The sequence below is a fragment of the Macrotis lagotis genome, chromosome 6 (assembly GCF_037893015.1).
Source record: "Macrotis lagotis isolate mMagLag1 chromosome 6, bilby.v1.9.chrom.fasta, whole genome shotgun sequence".
NCBI classification, from domain to species: domain Eukaryota; kingdom Metazoa; phylum Chordata; class Mammalia; order Peramelemorphia; family Peramelidae; genus Macrotis; species Macrotis lagotis.
In genome coordinates, this window is record NC_133663.1 from 67,977,290 (window position 1) to 68,000,522 (window position 23,233).

Here is a 23,233-nt window from a genome sequence, read left to right on the forward strand (position 1 = left end):
CACAATCTAGAAAAGATTACTGATCAACCAGAAAGCATCCAACGTGAAGAGGTGAAGAGCCTTGGGTCCATGTCAGCCAAGGATGGGTGGAAGTAACTAGGGCTGTTTAACCTGAAGAAAAGAAGACTGGTGGGACTTAATAGATGTCTTCAAGAAAAATATTTGGACAACATTCAGTTGGAAGAGGGGTTAAACTTATTTATTTGACCCCCAGAAAGCAGAATTGAGGTAGTAAGTGGAAGTATCAAAGAGAGCAAGTGTCCTAACAATCATCTATCCCCATATGAAATAGGCTGCCTCAAGAAGATAGTAAGTTCACTTTTCCTGCCAGACTGGATGACAATTTGTCTAATATGTTGTCTCAGTGACTTTTTTTTTCAGGTAAGCATTGGACTAAATGACTGCTGACATCCCTTTCAATTGGGAAATACTATGGATGGGGAATAAGGAAGATTGGAGGAATGAGATGGATTATCTTGAAATCTAAAAGCTTCCTAGGCAATGACAAGAAGTGATTTGTCTAGAATATAGAATAAGTGTAGGAATAGTTGATTGTAAGCTCCTCCCAGCTCCAGTGCTCTACACATAGTAGGTATTTAGAATAAATATTTATTGAATTTGATAGATTAATTAGTGGGCAATAAGTAGCTATTGGAGGTTTTAAAGGTAGGAAGAAATGTGATATTATCAGAAGTGCAGTTTAGGAAAATTAGTGGTATGAACAATGATTTGGAAGTGAGAGATTTGATGTGGAGATCCACAGTCCAGTTGAGGGTACATGAACATTTATGACAAGCCAAAAGTTCACCAAATGCTTTAGGATGATAGTACAATTTTACCTCCATTTTATTTTTATTTTTTATTTTTATATTTTTCAAGGGGCACTGGGGTTAAGGGACTTGCCCAAGGCCACACAGCTAAGTAATTATTAAGTGTCTGAGGTCAGATTTGAACCCAGGTACTCCTGACTCCAAAGTCAGTGCTCTATCCACTGTGCCACCTAGCCGCCCCTTACCTCCATTTTAAAGATGAAACAGGCTCAGAGACATTAATGATTTACCTAGGGTAGGACTATCTGGACAAAGGATTTTGCTGGTAGGAATCAAGGAAAGGGGAGCCAAAGTGAAAACATTGCAAAGTAGAGAATAAATAGGAGAGAGTTGCTGAATAGTTATTGAGGGGAAGAGAAATTCAAGATGATAAAGTTTTGAGGCTGGATGACTAAAACTTCAGTGGCATTAAGAGACTGAAATTAGGAAGGCGAAAGAAACTGATGCAAGAGTAAAAGGTGACAGAGATGATGGGCTTGGTTTTAGATAATCTGAGGTTGACAGAACTACTATTCCTTTATTCCTAAACACTTCTGGTTTTTCATCCTTAGAGTCAGGTTTGTGACTGGGACAACCCCCTGGATTAAATTTTTTACCTGTACCTTTTCACAAGTCCAAATTTTCCCTAAAGAGGAAGTGTCCATCCAAAAAAATTACCTGACTGGTTCTATATTGCCTCTATCATTTCCTTAGAATGATGAATCCCAGAATTATTGTTTAGTCTTCATGGCAAAGTCAAGTTAGTTCATCCTAGTTAGTTGATCCAAAGATCTAAGTTTATTTACATCTTATCTAAAACCTTATAGTAGTATGACAGGTGCAAGTCATTTAACCTGGACTGAGCCTGTTTCCTCACCAGTAAAATAAGGATAATGCCTTTATTATTTCACAGGTTTGCAAGGATCAAATACTTTGCAAAACTTAATAAATTGGATATGGAAGCTTAAATTGAACTCTAATAATGCTTTCAAGTTACCTAGGAAATCTAGTGGGGCAGTGGCTAGAGCACTGACCTTGGAGTTAGAACAGAATTCAAATCCAGCCTCAGATACTTGACTCTTACTATTGTGATCTTAGGTGGGTTACTTAACCCTGATTGCCTGAAATAAAATGTCAGCTATTATTGTTACTAGCTCATCAACAATTGATAAATACACTGGTTTGGGCAAGTCTCTACCTCCTTGGGCATCAGCTTCTTCTGTAAGAATGAGCATAGCAAACATAGGGGAATAAGCATTTCTATAATGCCTACTATCTACTAGGCCCAGGACTAAAGACATTTACAAATGCTATTTCATTTGATTCTCACACCAAAAACTTGCAAAGTGGGTACAATTATCCCTATTTTACAACTGAAGAAAATGAGGTTAAGTGACTTACCCAAGGTCTAGTAAACTCCAGGACCATTGCTGCACTATTAGCTACTTCAATTCTACTGACTTTTATGATACTGATATTTGTCTTTCATTCTTGAAGAGGGCCATGACATCAGGGAGGAGGTGCCATGATAAGCAAGTGAATTGGATTTAAGTGAGGGGATGCTGTGCTAAGTCAACAGCTTCACTTTCTCCTCCAGAGCCATCTAGGTCCAGTGGCCAGATATAAATCAGGATGACTGGAGATAGCCCTGGATGTGAGACAATCAGGGTTAAATGACTTGCCCAAGGTCACACAATAAGTTTCAAATATTTGAATTCAGGTCCACCTGACTCTAGGGCTGGTGCTCTATCCACTGCACCACCTAGTGGCCCTACTGCCTTTAAAAGCACATTGCTAGCAGCTGGATTGATGGATCTGGCATGAAGAAGAGCTGAGCTCATTTCTAAGATAGATAACAATGTTTTTGTCCTTCATTTTTGAAGAAGACCACAACATCAGGGAGGTGATACCATGACAAACACATGAATTGAATTTGAGTTAGGGGATACTGTGCTAGGTCATTATCCTAAGTCACCAGCCTCACTTTCTCTTCCAGAACCATCTGGATCCGGTGGCTTGATATGAATAATAATAATATTTGTCCTTTTTTCTTTTTTGGTTTTTACAAGGCAATAGGGTTAAGTGACTTGCCCAAGGTCACATAGCTAGGTAATTATTAAGTGTCTGAGGTCGGATTTGAGCTCAGGTCCTCCTGACTCCAGGGCTGGTGCTCTATCCACTGCGCCACCTAACTGGCCCTGTCCTCCTTTTTCAAAGAAGACCACAGCATCAGGGAGGTGATGCCATGACAAGCACATAAATTAGACGAGTGTGTGGGGGTGGGGTGCTGGGCTAAGTCACCAACCTCACTTTCTCCTTCAGAGTCATCTGGGTCCAGTAGCCAGATTTGAATCAAGACGACTGGAGATGGCCCTGGATGTGAGGCAATCAGGGTTAAGTAACTTACCTAAGATGACAATAGAATCAGTCAAGTGGCTGAGGCTGGATTCGAATTCTGAGGTCAGTGCTCTAGCCACTGCCGCACTAGATTTCCTAGGTAACTTGAAAGCATTATTGCTCAGAGTACAATTTAAGCTGCCTTATCCAAGCATCCACTGTGGTTCCGTCAAAGATCAATGGGGATTCTCCTCAATTAGGGTCTAATTTAAAGTGCCTTGTTCTTGATGGGGGGGGGGCAGTGTCTTTACTATCCCATTGGAATCGATGCTCCATTTCTCCCTGCTTAACTGTGACCTAGTTCACTAATAGGAATCCTGGGTTCTACCCTATAGAATAACCTAAAGAAAATACCTTCTTTTCACTTCCAGACAACAAAGTGTTAAAGCGAGATCTTTATGGAGAATGGGCTGAAAAGGAAATGCGAATGATGCAGAAGGATGCTTCAACGTCATTTCAGTCGCACCTTGCCCTCGTGCCCCCGCCTTCCTCTTTAGTCTTCCCATAGATAGGGGTAGAGTCTGATGCAAAGCGGGAACATATGGCAATTAGGGGCGTGGCTTGTATAAAGGGATGGTCCCTAAAAGAAGGGGTCTTCAAGAGGCAGACCCCTTGAGGGCAGGGGTATGACGACACTGCTGACGCAAAAGTCGGTCTGAGAAAATAAGAGATGGAGAGATGGGAGAATGGTCGCTGGGACCGCCCATGATTGGACCAGCAGCACAGCGAGGGGCGTGGGAAACCCACCTCCGAAGTGGGAGGGGTGTTCCGTGGCCCCGCCCGAGCCCCCTTGCGTCCGGCTCCCGCCAGTGTCGCTGCGGTTCTGCCGGGGGAGCCTGCGCGCCGAGCGGAGGAGGATGCGGCGGCTCCCGGGGTTCTGGGGGACCCGACCGCTTCTCTGCCTCTTGCTACTGACCGCTCGCCTTGGGGGCAGCCACGCCACCAGCGCCCACGGTCAGGAGGAAGCCCAAGGGGCGGGGAAATGGGGAGGGGGCGAATCCCAGGATAAGGGTTGTAGGGGTACAGGGTCCAGGGAGCAGGGGGGCCAAGACTCGGAAAAGAGCTGGGTGGGGAGGGGGGAGAAAGGAATGGAGGGGGAGGAAAGAAGGGGGCGTAGTCCTGGAGGTGGGGCCTGGGCTTCGGAGGCGGGACCCGAGGAGAAGTGGGCTCAGGAGGTGATGGGGCCTTCGCTTCAGAGAAAAAGGGGGATGGGGGTGGGCTCAGATTGGACGGATTCAAGACCAAGGCAAACACAAGGGCCACAGTGAGCCCTGAAAGAAGTCCGGACAGGAAAGTGGGGAAAGGAGAAGGGCGTCTCTTGGGGAGAGTAAAGAGGTTCCCGATTACGAGTTTGGGCATCCCAGGCTACAGGAGCCCGGGAAGCCGACTAGCGGGGTTCAGAGGCTCTGAAAGAGGAGGCTGAGGGAAGAGGGACCAAGATTTCCCAGGAGTCCGGGTCAGTTCTGTTCGGGGTCCCCAGAGCTAAAGGGAATCTGGGAGTGAAGAGGCAGAAGAGGGGGGAGGGGGTCTCTTCCCTCTTTCCCCCCTCTTCCCCCCACTTCCCGGGCCCGGAGCTGACTCACGGCTGAGCGGCCGGAGACAGAGTCAGTGGCTGACTCACGAACTGGGGGCGGGGAGGGGGGGCGCCTGGGGAAGGGGAGCAAGCAGGTTGCCTCCTAGTCTGACACCCCCCTTTCCTGGCCTTTGAGAGGAGGACATCCAGTGGTCGTGTGGTTTCTAATGGTGGGGATGGTATGAGGCCTTCACGCAGATGCCTCGCCCATTCCCCTCCCCACCTCCCATCACCGCCGGAGCAGAGGGATTCCAAACCCTCGGCCCCACCCGGTCCTGGACGTCAGCACCCTGGACAGTGGCAGAGTCTGTTAGCAAGGGTTGTCGACTCCCGAGCCGCCAGAGGACTGCTTCATTTTCCCCATCAGTCCCACAATTCCTGTTTCCCACCCTCCGAAGCCCCTCCTGCCCCCAAGTCCTTTTTCCCATAGGAGGCTACTGGTCTCCGCCCCTTCCACATTCCCACCCCCATTGTTCACTGGATGAATAAGAGACCCTCCCCATTTCCAAGTCCTCAAGGCAGAGGTCTGATGTCCCAGAAGGACCTACAAAGCGGCTCTGAGCTGGTCTTCCCACCCAAGTAACTTCCTAGTCGTGATAACATCCCCCCATCAAGTAAATATCTTGCAGGTGTCCTGAGGTTGTGCCCATAGTAGGAGCTGTGGAATACTGAATTTCAGTAAACTGAAATTCTCAGGAATCCTGTCCCCAAGATCCTGATCAACCCTGGGTTTTAGGATGTCAGACCTTCTCCTTGATCATTTCTCTTATCATTTGTGCAACCTTCCCTAGAATGGATCCACATGACCTCTCCTTTTTTCCATCTATATGACTATCTGATTTGCTTGGCTGACAAATTGATGAACTCATGTGTCCACAGGCTGCCTGTTTGACCGTAGGCTCTGCTCTCATCAGGAGGTCTGTATCCAGGGTGAGTGGAGAAAGGAAAGTCAGCCACGTGGCAATGAGAGCTGTGAATGAGGAGGGAAGGGGGTAGGAGGAGGGAGCACTTGATTGTATCAGAAGCTGAAGGGGTGGTGTCACATTTCACCTGGACTTCAGAGAATATGGTTTTCATGACCCCTCAGGAGTCAAGATGATCTTGGGGCTATGAAATATATGAATGTGGCACTTGGCCATGTATCCTAGAAGTATCACTTCCTTGTACCCCTAGATGGTTTGTTTGGACAGTGCCAGACAGGTGCAGGGAGAGTCCGGCCCTTACTGCAGGTCACTTCACCCATCCTCCAGCGATTGCAAGGGGTGCTTCGGCAGCTCATGTCCCAAGGTAAGTGAGGTCTAAAAAGGTTAGGGGGAGAAAGGCAAGAGTCTGTTAATTAAGGATGAAAGAAATAAAAGTTGAAGTTTTCCCCAGAGAAAGAATTATCTCTTCCCTGTCTACCCAATTTCTACCACTCTAATATCTATAATTCGGGTATAGGGTGTGTTCAAGAAAGACTAGTACCTCTGGTGTGAGGGCTGCTGAGTCTTTTTCAGAGCTGCTTTCCACCTTTGATGCCCACTTGAGTCACCTAACTCTTACCTATGGCTCCAAAAGCTGTAGCATGTACAATAGTCAAACCCCAGTAAATCATTTTAGCAGATGAGCTAAACCAGATTGAGGGTAACTGAGGGGTCTCAAATCCATCAGTGAGTTGGGGGGGGGTTCCTACCTCAAGCATGTGAAGTCTTCCACTGATAGAATGGGCACATAAGAACAATTTATTCCAATGGTCCTAAAGGCAGCTGAAGCAGGCATTGTGGAGTGCTTAAAGCTTAGTTACATCAAAGACACCAGTCATCCAATGCATCTAAAGCCATCATCAGTTGTCTTGACTCTTATCTTGTCACTGGACAATGATGAATTCAGAAGAGAGAGTGAAGCGGATGATTTTGTGCTATTCCACCTCACTTAAATCCAATTTATGCAGGAATCAAAAGAGATTATCCATATTTGATGTATAAGTTTAGAGTATTCACCCCAAATGTTCACATGGACAATTTGTGCCCAACCTGTAGTAGAGCATTCCTACCTCATATTGGTTTGTTCAGTCAGTCAAACACACTGTAACTCATCTCTAACACAGTGATATCACTTTGGTCTTTTTCAAAAATGAAGGACAAGAACCCAGCCAACCAATCTATAATCATCCATTTTCTTATCTATTTAGTGAAACCAGGTCAGCATTTGGGTGGATTGCCTTTTAATGGACACTAAAGAATTCCAAAAGAACCACTTAGATGAGAACATAGAGGCCTCTAGGACCAGCCCCACATTTCAGTTTTGCCTGAGTATCAGGACCAGGAACCTACAAATTATTTTAATGGAAGAACCTTTCTAAAAAAAGATGAATCATAAGGTCAAGGCAGACTGCACAGGGAGGAGAAGAAAGAGGAGAAATGAAGCATATATATGATTCCTTATACACTGGCTTATCTGGGAGCCAAAAATAAGGAGGCCTTACTTATTGAGGAAGAGACAGAAAGGAGAGCACCTCGATATCCTGACAGTTTTAGAGAAGCTAAGTATGGTAGTACTATGATCCCTACAGAAAGGATAGGTTAAGATTATTGGATCTCTTGAACTCAGAAATCTTAAGCAGGTAAGTCTGACACCAATATCATGGTTCCCCAGGAGTGGGACCTGGATGAGATAGAGAGACTCAATCAATTAAAAGAACAAAAAAGAAAGATAATTTAGAAGAAGGTATTCAAGGATAGATAAAAATCTACATTCTTTTCCTAATCTGTGTTGCCTTCAGCATATGTATAAAAAATGAGAATCATTTTGTAGTTTCATTTTGGTTCTCTGGATGAACTAGCCTGTCCGAAAGTACCATCCTCCACCCCTCCTCAGGTCTATCCTGGCAGGATGACCTCACTCAGTATGTGATATCTCAGGAGATGGAGAGGATCCCCCGGCTCCGACCACCAGACCCTGGCTCCAAAGACAGGTAGGACCCAGGGACATGTGGGACAAAGAGAGTAGTCATTGCCAACACCCTAGACATTCTGATGAATTTTGTAATCCAACTGAAAAGGTGTTGTGCTGAAAAAAGAGAGTAGGGGCTATGAGAAGGTACAGAAGAGAAGGAGAGGGCTGAGGATCTGTAGACAGGCATTGTGGGGCTGAGTCAAGGTTCTGGCATGGTTTCATCGCTTTTAGCCAGCCTGCTACCACTCCATGAAGTGATTGTAGGTAACAAGAATAATTAATTGCCCTTCTGCTCACCCCTCATTTCACATGCATATATGACATTCCTGGGCCATGAAGGGATGGACCATATGGATGGCAGTTCCCTGGTGCTCAGCTTTGCTTATTTGTCTCTTCTATACTGAGGAAGTGAGGGATATAAACAGGGGTGACAAAGAACATATGATAGGGGCGGCTAGGTGGCGCAGTGGATAAAGCACCGGCCCTGGAGTCAGGAGTACCTGGGTTCAAATCCAGTCTCAAACACTTAATAATTACCTAGCTGTGTGGCCTTGGGCAAGCCACTTAACTCCATTTGCCTTGAAAAAAAAAACAAAAAAAACAAAAAAAGAACATATGATAGACAATGACATGATAGATGGTGGGCATCTGAGTCATCTTAGCTTTGGAACCCAGCATACAATCCTGCTGCCTTGATTGGAAAGGAGAGCTTTGCCCTCCTTCTCTACTTCTCTACCTCCAGCCCCCCACTGTTCCTAGAAGCTGCTTTTGTGGGGCCAGGAAGACCAGGTCAGGGGAGGAGTTAACCCAGCTTTGTGGACCCCTTATAATATAAATCACATCCACTCAAGGCACAAGCTCGTCCGTCAACTAACTATAGGCCTCTTGTACCACTGCTCTTCCTGCCCCACCTGCTACAATTCTGCCCTTTCCCACCACACACATTGCTTTCCTTCCCAGATCCAGCCTGGCATCCAGGAGACCTGCTCTCCCTGGGGAGTTGCTTCCACCTGGCCCCCCCACGGGCTCCAGCCCTGCTGCCCAACATAGACTTCCGAGGCCTCTGCTGGGCGGGGGTGGGGGTGGGGCTCTGCTGCCTTCCCTCCCAGCTGATATGCTGCCTCCACTCCTGGAGCATCTGCTGCTGCCCCCACAGCCCCCACTCCCTGCCCTGAGCTATGAGCCCACCCTGCTGCAGCCCTACTTATTCCACCAGGTGAGACTTAAGAGCAGCCACTTCTTGACTGCAGCCACCCCTGCTCCCACCACATCCCTTAACTTTCTTCTGACTGTAAACTTTGCTTTCCCACACAGTTTGCCTCTCAGGAAAGTTCCCGGGCCCTGGAGAACTCCCCAGGGTTGGTCACAGTTGTCCCTCAGCCGAAGGTGGAGGCCCCAGCCCTCTTCAGCAGAGCTGCTTCTAAGAATGCCTTTGGTGCCCATCCCAGCCTTTCCTACAGGAACCCTCCAGGGCCTGTACCTGCTCAGCTGTTCCAGGATCCTGGACTCCTCTACCTGGCTCCGGAACCCCCTGCCCCAGTCAGGATCAAGGGTCAAAGGCTCCAAGAACAAGGAAGCAACAATAAGGGACGAGATTCTCCAAAGACCTATGGGGAGGAAGGGATCAGGGACACTGGGAAGCGGGAACCAGAGGCTCCTGCTTTAGCATCCCTATCACCAGGCTCCCAGTCAGGTAACTGAGTCTTCTACCTGCCTACCATTTTTTCCTCCCTTTCCTTTTTTCTTCCATCCATATATTTTTCCCTTCTTCCAGTCAGTTGTCCCTGTCCTATGGGGAGTGGATTGACTTCCTCAATATATCAGTAGAAGCTATTCAAGTCGCTAGGTCCTCCTCCTCCAGTCTTCTGTAGCCCTTGAACTCCTCACACCACATCCCTTCCACCCCTCCCAACCCTATCTCCAGTTCTAATCCCTCTCTTATTGACTCCCTGGCAGATGTGGTTCTGCAGAGACTGGCAGCAGTGCTGGCTAACTATGGAATAGAATTAAAGCAGCTTAGTCGGGAGCAACTCACCAGCCTCTATGCTCTGATGCAGCTGCTGCCGAAGGGAGTGGGGAAGAGCCGGGGTGAGTGTCCAGGTGGAGAGATCTGAGACCTGTGAAAGTCCAGGGAGGTGATCAATAGTCCATGGCTACAATGCATAACCAGGAATTGGAAAGGAAATACGAAAAGAAGGAACGTATCTCATAGAAAAAAAAAAACAAGGCCTGGGTGAAGATAGAAGCAGGAATAACAGAAGAGTAAAAATAGTTGAAGAAACAGAACAGGCAAGGACAAAAAGGAAGGATAAAGTAGGAAGGAGCAGGAGACCAATAGCAGGGCAACAATCTGGATGGCTAATGGGATTAATGGGATCCTCATCAATGATAGAAAAGAATGGGACAAATATTTTGAAGTTTCCTCTCTTCTCTATGCTGGTTCTCTTCACCCTGACCTCATGAGCTTTTTCTATCCTTCCCACAGGTGAAGCTGGAAATACTGATACTGAAACTAAGAAAGTAAGATAGATCCCAAAGTCTGCTGAATTTAACCCAACATTAATCCCCACCTTCTCATATAACCCTTGGATGTTGTAACCAGGAAAGAACTTTAGTGATTACTTCTAATCCAATATCCTTATGTACAAATGGGGAAAAGGGTAACATGGAAAGATGGTCACACAGCCAATCAGAGGCAGAACCAAGACAAGAACCCACTTCCAACTACTACTCCAGGGTCTTTTCCATCATTTCTTGTTGCTTTGTCATACCGTTCCACCCCAGCCTCATTGGTTGAGGTACACATACTACAGGACCCATAGTCCTGCGTTGCTTCCACAACATGGGCCAACCCAAGCCTTTCTTTTCCTCTTTTGGACAGGTAATGGAAGGAGACATGCAGCACACGGTAGATAGAGTAGAATCACCCTCTGCCATGGCCTCCTTGTCTGAACTTCCTAGTGATAGCACCACCCCAATTCATGCCCAGAGGACTGAAGAAGGCCCTACAAAGCCACCACCTTCCCTTGTGAAGCCTGTCCTGATGGAAAAGAAGAGTCCATTGAGTCCAAAAGGACTCTCTGAAGGAGATCAGCCCCCAGCTCACTCTGCAGAGGAGTACGGTTACATAGTCACTGACCAAAAGTAAGGATTCTTGGGGAAGGAAGACCATAAGAATCCAGAGGCAGGCAAGGGGTCTAGAGGAAGTGAGATAGGTAGACTCCCTTACTTGCATAAAACAAAAACACCAAAGCATTGTAGATGGAAAAGGGAACATTAAATCTGAAAGAAGATGGGAACTGATTGTTGATTATATGGTGGAAGAGGGAGGTAGGGATGGAAGCAAGGAGGCTGCTTATTGGACTTTTGATGCTATTGATTAAATGTCTCTCCCAAGATGATGTAACAGAGGTCCTCCTTATCACTTCCTCTGCCCACTCTCACACCAGGCCCCTGGGACTGACGGCTGGTATCAGACTCTTAGAGATCTTGGCAGAACACATCCACATGTCTTCTGGGAATTTCATCAATATCAGGTGGTGCTGATGCCCTGAACTTTTGGGGAGAGGGAATGTGGGTAGAGGAGGCAGAAAGGTATATGGAGATCAAGGTGAGAAGCGCAAAGTCTACTTCCTCTTCCTTGAGATGTCTGGGAGGGGAAGGGTTTGGGAAGCAGCAGCAGCCAAAACAGCTCCTTGTTCTTTCTGAGACAGACTTGATGGCACATTTCTTAGGAGTATGTGCCCATTATCTAATCTAGAACTGGCCTCATATCTTTCATTATTTCCTCTAGAGAGCTTAACCTATTCTTTCCTTAGTCCTACCAAATATGTCTGAACCTTGGGGGTTGAGACCATAATTTGACTCCTGCCTTTCAGTGTGGTGGGATCAGCCCTCACCTTCCGAATCCGGAACAATGAGAAGAACATGTCTTTGGCTGACGTGACACAGCAAGCTGGTAAATGCCACCCCCAGCCCCATCTTGACCCCTAACTCAGGTCTGTTCACCATCATCCTAATTAACTCAGTATACCTACAGGACATGGCATAGCATGGGGTAGAGTGAGGATTCTTACAGACTGAAAAAGGCCAACAATATCTCTTTCTTGTAGGACTGGTCAAGTCAGAGCTGGAAGCAGAGACGGGGTTCCGAATCGTGCAGACAGGAGTAGGCCAGGTATGCAAGGAAGTCTTTCTCTTTAATCTGAGGTTAATGCGAGTGTCATAACCTCTAGGGAAGAAGGAAGGGAAAACTGAGGCATGACTTAGAGAATTGACTTAGGATCAAAGGACTGACACCTAGAAGGGACCTCAAAACGATCCAGTGTTTAAACAAACATTTAGAGACAGCTAGGTGATACAGTGGATAGAACCCTGGAGTCAGGAGGACCTGAGCTCAAATCCAACCTCAGACACTTAATAATTACTTAGCTGTGTGACCTTGAGGAAGCCACTTAACCCCATTGCCTTACAAAAACCAAAATAAATAAATAAACAAACATTTACTGAGTACCATGATAGAAGACAAATATATCATGTACACAGATAGACACACACACACACACACACACACACACACACACACAGATTGTACTGGTAATAAATTCAAGCTAATTTGAAGAGGGGAAAGCATTAGGAAGAATCAAGGGATGTTTCAAAGAGATTAATTCCAGCTGAGTCTTGAAAATATGGAGAGAGAGCTGTGTGACTTTAGAAAGATTATTTAGATGTGATGTGAGGAGTTTGGTTTTCATGACCCCTATGGTCCCTTCTAGTTATGTTATCCTTTGGTTCTGTAGAGATGGAAATGGCCTAACTGATCCAGGGCCAGAGAGAGAAGGCCCCTTTTACATGATGTTCTCTCGACTACCAGCAGAGGGTGGTGTTGGACTTGCCAAATGAGAGCAACCTCTTGGGTTTCCATGAGAAAAGTTTGGGATAAAGATGAGGGAGTGAAAAAACAGGTAACCTTGGGCCAGGTTAAGATAGATAAGTTTTTTTTTTAACAAGTTCTCTCTGGACTAAAATGAAAATATCCAGGAAGAGAGGACTGGGAAGGTTGCCTCTTCCTAAAAGCAAGATCTACAATTTCATTTCTTTAATCATCTTCTCCCTCTTTTAAAATGTAGATAATCTTGGGAAGAGCTGTAGATGCTACTTTAATCATTTGTGTGACTGAGCTAATCATATTAGTAGTGGAGATAGTAGGAGTCTGAATGCAGCCGTTGCTATTTGTTGGTTGGGTGGCCTTGGGCAAAGGTTTAATCTCATTTTCCTCCTATGTAAAAATGTAGGATTAGATTAAAGGTTCTATGAGACTGGATAAGAGGGTCTTGGACCTCTCCCTTGGGAAGTGCAGTGAAACCTATGAATCCTTTTTTAGAATAATGTTTTTAAATATATAAAAGTATAAGATTACAAAAGGCAGCATCTATATTGAAATAAAATTTACAAGCTATTAAAAAACAAGTTAATGGGTGTGAGTCCAAGAATACTTGGATTTGAAATCTGAAATGTCTTCCAGCTCTAAATTCCACAATGTTGTACACTGAAGGGAGAGAAAACAGTGTAGTTAGGTAAAAAAAAGCAGCCTGGACTTGGAGCCAGAAGACATGGGTTCGAAGACTAGCTCTGCTACTTACTAGCTTGTTAAATTATTCCTGAACCTCAGTTTTCTCATATGAAAAATGATTTCTTAGGGTCCTTCTACCTCTGATGATCTGAGTATCATTAAAAGGAAGAAACCCTATCAACAAATATTTATTAAACACAATAAAATATACTAGACCCTGAGGAGACAAAGCCTCAAATGAATTAGTCCCTGCCCTATAACTTGCATGTTATCAGAATTGGTATCCTTTCCTTCCTTCTTTCTTTCTTCCTTCCTTCCTTCTTTCTCTGGTGCTTAGCACATTTGTTGTTATTGCTGAGTTATATCTGACTTTTTGTGACCCCATTGGCAAAGATACTGGAGTAGTTGGCCATTTTCTTCTCCAGCTCATTTTACAGATGAAGAAACTGAGGGAAACAAAATGATATGACTTGCCCAGGGTCATACAGCCAGTAAGTGTCTAAGGCCAAATTTGAACTCAGGTTCTCCTGGCTCCAGGACTTGTGCCACCAAACTGCCCATTTATAAATGTTGCTGACTGTTACTATTTAATATATATTTATGGAGTGACAACTAGAAGGGAGAATCTGGGCACTAATATAATGTTACAATTTTCCCAAGCACATGTTCTGCTTTTGCCTAAACCATCAAACAGAAGGATGTTGGATAGCAGGACCAAAAAAGTCATCAGAGATTTGTTTTAATCCTTCCTAGAGTTTCTGCTTAGCTTGAGATTGAGGCTACGGCTTTTATTTCTCTTGAACATTTCTGTCCTGTCCAAATGAAAAGTGGATGGGAATGGGAATGGGGAGAATGATATGGCTTCTTCCTTTCCACCTCCCTGGGATTCAGTAAACTCATCTTCCCTACAAAACACTGTGTTAACAGCGTGAAGAAGCAGCTGCAGTGCTACCCCGACCGGCTCGAGGGACCCCCCCAATTCGTTCTGTGCTGCTGACCCTGGTAGCCCTGGCAGGTGTGGCAGGACTGCTAGTGGCTGCAGCCTTGGCCTTCTGTTTGCGGCAGCATGGGCGACTTCGAGAGAAAGAACGCCTGGCAACCCTAGGACCTGAGGGAGCTCATGCAGATACCACCTTAGAGTACCAGGTCTGTGTTCCCCAGGGCTCCTCATGGGAGATGGGGAAGGGACAGCTTCCTGGGACTGACAGAGCATAGGAACCAGCAAACAGTAGGGCAGAGTATGGAGAGGTAAGACTAGGAAAGCTAGTGAATTCCCTGCCTGTGTATAGCTAACAGATTCTAGACTGACACCCTCCATCTAGAATGCCATGGAATGAATGTCTGCATTGGGGAAGAGGCTGTATTGAATAACCTCTAAGATCTCTTTCAACTCCAAGATTCTATGAGCCACAAATCCCATTCAAATTGGCCTTCAGCTATAAGAATCACAGAAAAAATAGAATCCTTCCCACTGGAACTGTATTCATTTTGAAATAAATTCTGGGAGAACAGGAACCATCTAATCTAATTTGGTATCTCTCCTAGCACCCCACCTCTTGTTCCCAAAGGAAAATGGGGATGAATGAGGGCTGCCCAGGGGTTACCCACAGCACTGAGGAGAAAGCAGTGATGTAATAGAGCAGATGCCCTGACCCCCTGTAGGTTAGGGTTAGTCATAATTATTTCTTTAATGAATGACCCAAAAGGTCTCAATATATAAAACTCAGGTATAGATGGGAAGGCTAAAAGATATTTTTGGATCCTATCTGATGGCTCTTAAGCATAGTCTTTCTTTCCTTCCCCAGGAATTGTGCCGCCAGCACATGGCCACCAAGTCTCTGTTTAGCCGGTCAGAGGCACCGCCAGAACCTTCGAGGGTGAGCAGCATCTCTTCTCAGTTCAGTGATGCTGCCCAGGCCAGTCCCAGCTCCCACAGCAGCACTCCATCTTGGTGTGAGGAGCCCGCCCAAGCCAACATGGACATCTCTACAGGACACATGATTCTGGTTAGGATGGAAGCTAAGGGTCAAGGGGGCTGTAGGAGGAAAGGCAGGGGCTGGCACATAAAGAGTAGAACCAGTTTGATGGGAAGTGATACTTTGGGGAAGTAAGGATACCAAACTGTAACTTATAATCTCAGGCATATATGGAGGATCACCTGAGAAACCGTGACCGACTGGCCAAGGAGTGGCAAGCCCTGTGTGCCTACCAGGCAGAGCCCAATGCTTGTAACATGGCCCAGGGTGATGCCAACCTCAAGAAGAACAGGAACCCTGACTTTGTCCCCTGTGAGTGACCCTGGCTCTACCCTATAAGTGAACTGAACCTGCCCAGTCCCCTTTTTGTTCTAGATTGTTGGGCCAAGGGGTGGTTGGTTACAAGAGGGTATAATCTTGGTATCCATAATGAGGAATTCTTTCTTGTTGAAGGGACTGGTTAGTGGGGGAGGTGCTACTGCCCCAATGACCCAAAGATGGGGTTTGGGGTGGGGGTTCTGTGTAGATGACCATGCCCGAATCAAACTGAAGATGGAAAGCAGTCCTTCTCGGAGTGATTATATCAACGCTAGCCCCATTGTGAGTACTGAACTAACCACCACCAGCAAAAAAAGCCAACCTCAACTCCTATCCCTACCCGAGCTCCTTTATTTTTCCCTAGCTAGTCATCATTTCTATTATGAATTCCACTTTGTCTTAACATCCTCTCTGGCCTCAACCCCTAAAAAGCCTCATCTATTATTATTTTAATAACAGTAATAATTCATATTTATAGAATAGTTTAGAACCTACAAAAAATTTTCCTCACAATAGCCCAGGGAGAGTAGGCATAATAACCATTATCATCTCCATGTTAGGAATAAGACCCAAGGTCACATGACTGATGAGCTAGGATTTAACCCAGGTTTTTCCAAATTCAAACTTCTTTCTGGCATCCTACGCAGTTTCCTCTAGCAACTAAAAGTAAGATCCAACCCCACCCCAACCCCTTCTGCCTCTGGTGCTGTTTTCTGTTCCTAATTGTGATTCTCCCTCACCCTTATATGATGAACCTCACCTAGATTGAACACGATCCTCGGATGCCAGCCTACATAGCCACTCAGGGCCCACTGTCCCACACGATTTCGGACTTCTGGCAGGTGAGTTCCCAAAGGAAAATGGGGATGAATGAGGGCTGCCTAGGGGTTACCCATAGCACTGAGGAGAAGGCAGTGATGCAATAGAGCAGATGTCCTGGCCCCCTGATCCTATGACTCTTCTGACACTGGAAATCTCTCCTCCCTCAGATGGTGTGGGAAAACGGTTGCACTGTCATCGTGATGCTAGCACCCTTGGTAGAAGATGGAGTCAAGCAATGTGATCGCTACTGGCCAGATGAGGGCTCATCCCTCTATCATGTTTATGAGGTTGGGCAGGACCCCAAGAGACCTTGGGAGGAAAGGGAGGGTGAAAGGAAAGGAAAGAAACAAACAGAAAAAGCAAGAAACAGACTCTGTCACAAACTCTTCACCCTCTAAAGAAAGAAGAGAAGGATCCTGGGATTAGAAATTGAGTACCTCCCACCAGCAGCTTTTGACATGTCTAACAACCAGTATTTCTTAAGCATTTGCTTGTTGCCCAGCACTTTGTGGGGTCCCCTATAGAGATAAAAGAAGTTAAGATATGATTCATGCCTGCCAGGAGTTTATAGATTAGCTTGGGTAACCCAAGGAACACACACATATGAAAAATTAACTAGCAAAACAAAGAAACAATAATGGCTTAGAAAAGGATTAATGGCTATAGCAGCTCTTTGATCCTCATAACCAACCAGAGAGCCCAGTGTTGCAGGTATTATTATCTCTATTTTATATATGAAAGAAAGAGAAACTCAGAGCTATTTAGGTGACTTTCCAAAGGCTATGTAGTGATATGAAGTTGGGAAAGAGTACAAAATGAAGTCAGAAGATGTGTGTTCAAATCCTGATCCTGTCTCTTGCTGACTTTCCCTTTCAGGATCTTAGTAAAAGGAGAGAGAGCTGGACTAGTTATTTAATCTCCAAGGACCATTTTAGTCCAATCGAAGCAGTTTATCAATTGAGTAGTATAGGCCAGTCTCAAGGAATAAAAGAAAGGCAGAAACATTCCCAGTCCTGAAGGATCTCCCATTCTAATAGGGGAAACAACATGCAGACAACTATGTATGGACACGATATATTCATGGCAAATGCTATCATGCATGCTTATTACCTTAGGGTAGCTCAAAAGAAGGAGAGAAATTTCTGTCATCTAGGATGATTAAGGAAGACTTCAAAATAAAAAGGCTGAGGGCAGCAAGGTGGATAGAGCACTGACCCTGGAGTCAAGAGGACCTGAGTTCAAATCCAACCCCAGACCCCTAATGATTACCTAGCTGTGTGACCATGACCTTTTTTTGCCTTACAAAAAAAAAGACTGGGTTTGAAAGATTCCAATAGGTGGAGGGGGAAGGTAAGATGGAGAGTAGTCTTCAAATGGGAGTATCAAAGGTTGGAAAGGACAGGATACATACTGGGGACAGTGAGGAAACCATCATACCCATTAACAAAGAGGATCACCTGGAGACTGAGCCCCTTCTCCATGCAGGTGAACCTGGTTTCGGAGCACATCTGGTGTGAGGACTTCCTGGTGCGCAGTTTCTACCTGAAAAATGTGCAGTCTCAAGAGACACGCACTCTCACCCAGTTCCACTTCCTCAGCTGGCCAGCTGAGGGCACCCCAACCTCGACTCGGCCCCTACTGGATTTCCGCAGGTGAGCACCAGGTCTTGAAAGAACAGTAATGGGAAGGGATGGAGCCAGAAATAGATTTGGTCTGGTTTGAGAGAACGGAGGAGAATAAAAATATAATTATTCAGGGTAAGCAATAATATATGTGTCCCTGCTAAGGGAGACCTGGAGCCTTGAGAGAACCAGGATTAGGAGAGAAACCAGAGCCTTGGCGATAGGATCTACTCCCTGGTTTAGATGGGGGGGGGGGGGGTTGTGAAATGGAACTCAAAAAAGGCCCAGTTTACAGTTCTTCATTATCTCCCAGCCTAAACCTTTCCTCCATGGACCAGTTCATAACACCTAGGAAACCCTACCTCATCTCCAGTAATGGGAGGGCAGGAAGTGAAGAATCAGCTAAGTCATAAGATCAAGTTTAAGAATAGAAAGGGTCCCTAAAAGCCATCTAGTCCACCCTCTTCATTTTTTCAGATGAGGAAACTGAGGTCTAGAGAAGTGACTTGCTCAAGGTTATACAACTAGCAAAATGGTAGAGCCAGGATTTGAATTCAGGTCTTCTGACTCCAAATCCACAGCTCTTTTTACTGCACCCTATTGTGCCCTGCCTTAAGGGGCTCACTCTCTGACCTCTCACCCTGGGCTGCTGTCCCCTCTCTGCATCCTTCAATCCAGGACTGTCTTATCTGTGTCCATCTCTTTTCTGGGTCTATTCTAATTCTTTTGATTCTCTACCAGTCTGTTTCTCTCCATTTCCATTTCTCCCTGCTTGTTCTGTCGCCTCAATTGCTCTCCCTTTTCTCTCTGTCTCTGTCTCTGTCTCTCTCTCTCTGTCTGTCTCTGTCTTTCTCTCTCTCTCTCTCTCTCTCTCTCTCTCTCTCTCTCTCTCTCTCTCTCTCTCTCTCTCTCTCTCTCTCTCTCTCCCCCTCACAGCTGCCAGTGTCATTTTTGTGATCTGCAGCTAGTATTCTGGCTTCAGTTGCATAGTCACAAAAGTGATCATTGGCAGGTGTGGCTGCCGCACGGACAGGATGGATGGGCCCCAGGAAAGCCCCAGCAGGTCGCCTGAGAGGACAGGGCCCTGGGGAAAGGGTAGGGAAGAGAGGGAGGAAAAATGTTTCTTAGAGCTTACTGGATCCATTTGGGGGGGTATGGGATGGGAAAGAATCCTTGGCATCTCTTCTATTTCTACCACCACTTTGACTAGATAGACAGAATACTAGGGGTTTTTTTCCCTTGATTCTATATTTCTATAACCCCTACACACACCAATCGGTATTCCATATTGCCCCCACCCTGTAAACCTAGGCACTGGAGAAAGAGAAAAGGGAAACTGAGGCTCATCTAGGAGGTGTGAGCATTTGGCAAGGTGTTCAATGTCAACCTTATACTATTAGACTCCTTTGCTGAAAGAGTCACATATCCCTGCCTACTCCCTCCCCCAATCAGATGAATAACCAGTCTCAGAAGGAGGCTGGTCCTGCAGGAGTCACCTGCCCAAACCTGGCTCCAAGCTTCATCCATCTTCCCCAGGGAGCTGGGAGAGGCTTCAGAGACTAGGCTAGTAGGTCATATAGGTGACTCACCTTTTCTCCCTAATCCTGAGGAAAATCAGGATTTGAGTTTAGCACTGCCAGTATGAGGGGGAGATTGGGATGGGGGGAACCCATAGAGACAATGTGTGATAAGAGACAAATGCTGAGATAAAACAAGGAAGAATGAGCTGTGACTGGACTGTCAGAAAAGAATCTGGGACCTAAATAGACCAAAAGACAATGGACACATGAATCAGCTATGCAATCCCATAGGGACAGAGCTATTTTAAAAATTATATTTTTTCATAAATCCAAAATTTGAAATTAAAATGTTGTATAAGCAACATAGCTTGCTGAAATATGTTTTTCCATTATATTCATTCCCCTGTCAGATTCTGACAAGTATCCATACCAAAGACCACCAATTGATTCCAACAGACCTAAGATTATTCTCTGAAATGCCTTGGTCCTGAGTCAAGAACAGGTCAAGGGCAAGATCACCATGGGGACATATAAGAAATCTAGACTCTTCCCAACATAGAAATACTAGAGACTTCCCACCCCTAACTCCCAAAGACAAGTGCTGCCTTTCTCAGTATCATTTTAACTGAAGTATGACCTCAGATCTTTGGCCCATCCCCTTCCCTGCTCTCCAGTTTTCTTTGTATGTCCCCCTCAAGCCCACTCTTGGGAGTAATTCTCAGAAGTCTTATTAATCCACCCTCCAAACAGGACTAAACAAGGTAACAGTGGGAAGACATTAAGAGCAGAGGTCACTTACCATATTCTTCTCTGTTCATGGAAGGGTCCAGTTCTTCCTAAAATAGACTCCTTAATGACAGGAGACAAACTATATGTCCCTTCCCAGCTGTCTTACACTTTTGTTTGTCTCAGGCTCTTCATGATCTGGCCTCAGTCCACATTTTCAAGCTATTCATTATTTTCATACAACCTATTTTGACCAAACTGAATTTCTTGACTAATCCTCAAATTCTACCTTCCATTCTCAACCTCCGTACATTTAAATGAACCATCCCCTCATGCCCAGAATGTACTGCATCCTTCTCTTGGCCTTTGAAATTCCATCTTCCTTCCTTGTGAAACCCCTCCTGATTTCTCAACATGCCACCCCCAAATATTTTAACATCCAGAAGTCTTAGAAAATCTTTCCTTTGCCCCCTTCACCACTCATTATCTTCAATTATGCTTATCTGTGTATACATGTTGTATCTCCTGAGCAGAATGTAAGTTCTTTGAGGACAGAAAACTGCCCCCTTTACAATCTCAGGCACTTAAACTGAAGTCTTGTGCCTTTGACTCACATCTTATTTTTGTTGTAGGAAGGTGAACAAGTGCTACCGTGGACGATCGTGCCCCATCATTGTACATTGCAGGTAATGTACTGGGTGTGTGTGTGTGTGTGTGTGTGTGTGTGTGTGTGTGTGTGTTATTAAGTCCAATCAGGATAAAAATGGGAGTAGGTATTCAAGGTCTACATCCCGAGCTGCTCCTTCTATGAACCCCCATCCCCCCCCACTGGCCCTTTTTGTCCTCTTACATTGGGGTGGGAGGAGGAATGAACAATAAAGCCAATAGAAAATTGTAGAGACATTCTCTAATAATAGAATTATTAAGGCAGGTCTTTCCAGAATAGCTCCAATCTTATTGGAAGCCCCACAATTTAATCCCTAATTTCCCTGCTTCCTTTTTCTTGGTCTTTCCCCTCAACCTTTGGTCTCCTGAAATCAGCCCTCAAATCTCTTATGACATTTCCAACCCCAATCTCATCCTCTATATTTCCTCCCCCTTTTAACCTGGACCTGAGCCCAAACATTTCATTTCAGTGATGGAGCAGGGAGGACTGGTACTTACATCCTCATTGACATGGTGCTGAACCGGATGGCAAAAGGTGAGGATGTTTCCTTCCCTTTCCCTCATCTCCTGATTGTTTTCAATTGCTCATGTGAGCCCTAAATCTTCCCAACTTTTATCTACCAATATAGTTCTTTCAGGCCTTTGGGAGGGATGGGTTATCATATCACAGTGTTCTCTTTCAGTCTCCTTCTAGAATGCCTAACATTGCCTGAGACCCTTGTTCTTCAGGGGTCTCCACTCCACCACCACCCTCCCCCCAATTTCCTATGTCTCCTTCTCTATCAGGAGTGAAGGAGATTGACATTGCTGCTACTCTGGAGCATGTTCGAGACCAGCGGCCAGGACTGGTCCGCACCAAGGTGACTCTCTTCCCCTTGTCCCTGCATTCACCCAACCTCTCAACTCTGGCTTTTTTGGGGACCATATGCCCACTTCTTGGCCCATGTCAGCTGATATAGCTGACATTCAAGAAGCAATCTGTACTCCCATCCCTTACTCTCTCCTCCATGTCTTGATCTTAGCTATTTCTATCACCAGTCCCCAAATTATTCAGGCTGCTCTTTCTGGCAGGAGTTTCTAGCTCCTCCAAGGCCTGGCCCTGGTCCTCTAACACAGTTCTCTCCCCCTCTCAACAGGACCAATTTGAATTTGCACTGACAGCAGTAGCAGAGGAAGTAAACGCCATTCTGAAGGCTCTGCCTCAGTGAACCACCCTGCTGTTTCTGCTTCCTGCCCCTCCTGTGGGCATGGTTCAACCCTTGTGCTCCTTCATGGTCTATACAAGCATCTCTGTCCTCTGCCAGTATCCCCTACTCTATATGTCCTGCCCCATTCTACCCTGGGCTTCTCAGAGCTGACCCTGAACTCCTCTCCAAAAACCGGAGTGGGAGTCAGATCTTTCTCCTATATACCCTAGATCTCAGGGGTTTCCGCATTCAGGAACCCCGGGTTCAACTAAAAGGCAGTTGTCTGCAAGATAAAAGAAGGGAGGGGGAAAGGAAGGCATACTTTATACCTACGGGTTTCCTTTCTTCCTCTGCTTGGCCTTCCACTTCCTGTCTCCCCAAGGGCCCCAGGGTCATGAGGGATTGTCTCTTTATTATACACCATCAGTATGAGTAAAAGTGTTGGGGGGTCTCCAGCCTTGAGCTCCTCTCTTCCTAGCTAACCATCCTCCCAGTTCCTTATAAAATCTTTAGCCCTCCCTGCCCTCCGCCCAGGAAGGAGGGAGTCCAGGCTGGTTCTCTACTACAGGACTGTGACTCACTGGCATCCTGCTCTTTCTGGGTCATCCCTCTTCCCTCTCCCAACTCATCCCAACCCAACCCAGCAACCCTGACCAGTCTGCCACTCAACTTTTCCCTCCTCCAGTGGCACATCAACGTTTCTAGAAAGATCTAATTTTGTATCAATGTGAATAAAGTCCATGTTTTGTCTGTGCAGCTGCAACTCTGCTTCCTGCCTATCTCTGTCTTCCAGACTTCCAAGACCTACCCCAGCCTCTTGTCTGTTTCTCCCAGCTCTGGGGCTTGGTTACCTGCCAGGTTTATCTTCCTCTCAATAGAAAATGTTAATAGCTCTTTCTTGGGGTTCCTCTTCCTTCTGGACTACCTTGATGTCCTATGGTCCCCCAAATCACCCCAATCTCTTTACCCCTGGAGGCCTTTCTTCCATGAACCACCTACCCTAAAGCAAAGTTTATTTCATATGCTTATCAGGAGGAGACTTGTTGCTCATTGAGTGGAATGCATTCATTTTACAGATAGAGAAACTGAGGCACAGAAAAGAGACTTTTTC

At 45.8% G+C, this 23,233-nt stretch overlaps 1 protein-coding gene across 1 annotated transcript; it reads left to right on the forward strand.

Moving 5' to 3' along the window:
- The first annotated feature begins 4,063 nt into the window (after positions 1 to 4,063).
- On the forward strand, positions 4,064 to 22,871 carry PTPRN (protein tyrosine phosphatase receptor type N). Its single transcript, XM_074191301.1, has 23 exons — positions 4,064 to 4,160; positions 5,659 to 5,709; positions 5,953 to 6,066; positions 7,636 to 7,732; positions 8,674 to 8,929; positions 9,028 to 9,406; positions 9,670 to 9,801; positions 10,199 to 10,233; positions 10,595 to 10,857; positions 11,163 to 11,249; positions 11,592 to 11,671; positions 11,826 to 11,890; positions 14,213 to 14,431; positions 15,091 to 15,291; positions 15,426 to 15,573; positions 15,788 to 15,861; positions 16,344 to 16,421; positions 16,569 to 16,688; positions 17,887 to 18,053; positions 20,902 to 20,955; positions 21,406 to 21,470; positions 21,722 to 21,795; positions 22,072 to 22,871. Exons 1-23 carry the CDS (start codon positions 4,064 to 4,066, stop codon positions 22,141 to 22,143), a joined length of 2,928 nt encoding a protein of 975 aa, XP_074047402.1. The 3' UTR covers positions 22,144 to 22,871.
- Positions 22,872 to 23,233: the final 362 nt, after the last annotated feature.

Excerpts from the sequence above, each read along its gene's own strand:
- PTPRN (XM_074191301.1), top strand. The coding sequence starts at position 4,064 with ATGCGGCGGCTCCCGGGGTTCTGGGGGACCCGACCGCTTCTCTGCCTC. Across the intron at positions 10,858-11,162 it reads TACATAGTCACTGACCAAAA|GCCCCTGGGACTGACGGCTG; the intron begins GTAAGGATTCTT and ends CTCTCACACCAG. Across the intron at positions 15,292-15,425 it reads CTACAGGACACATGATTCTG|GCATATATGGAGGATCACCT; the intron begins GTTAGGATGGAA and ends TTATAATCTCAG.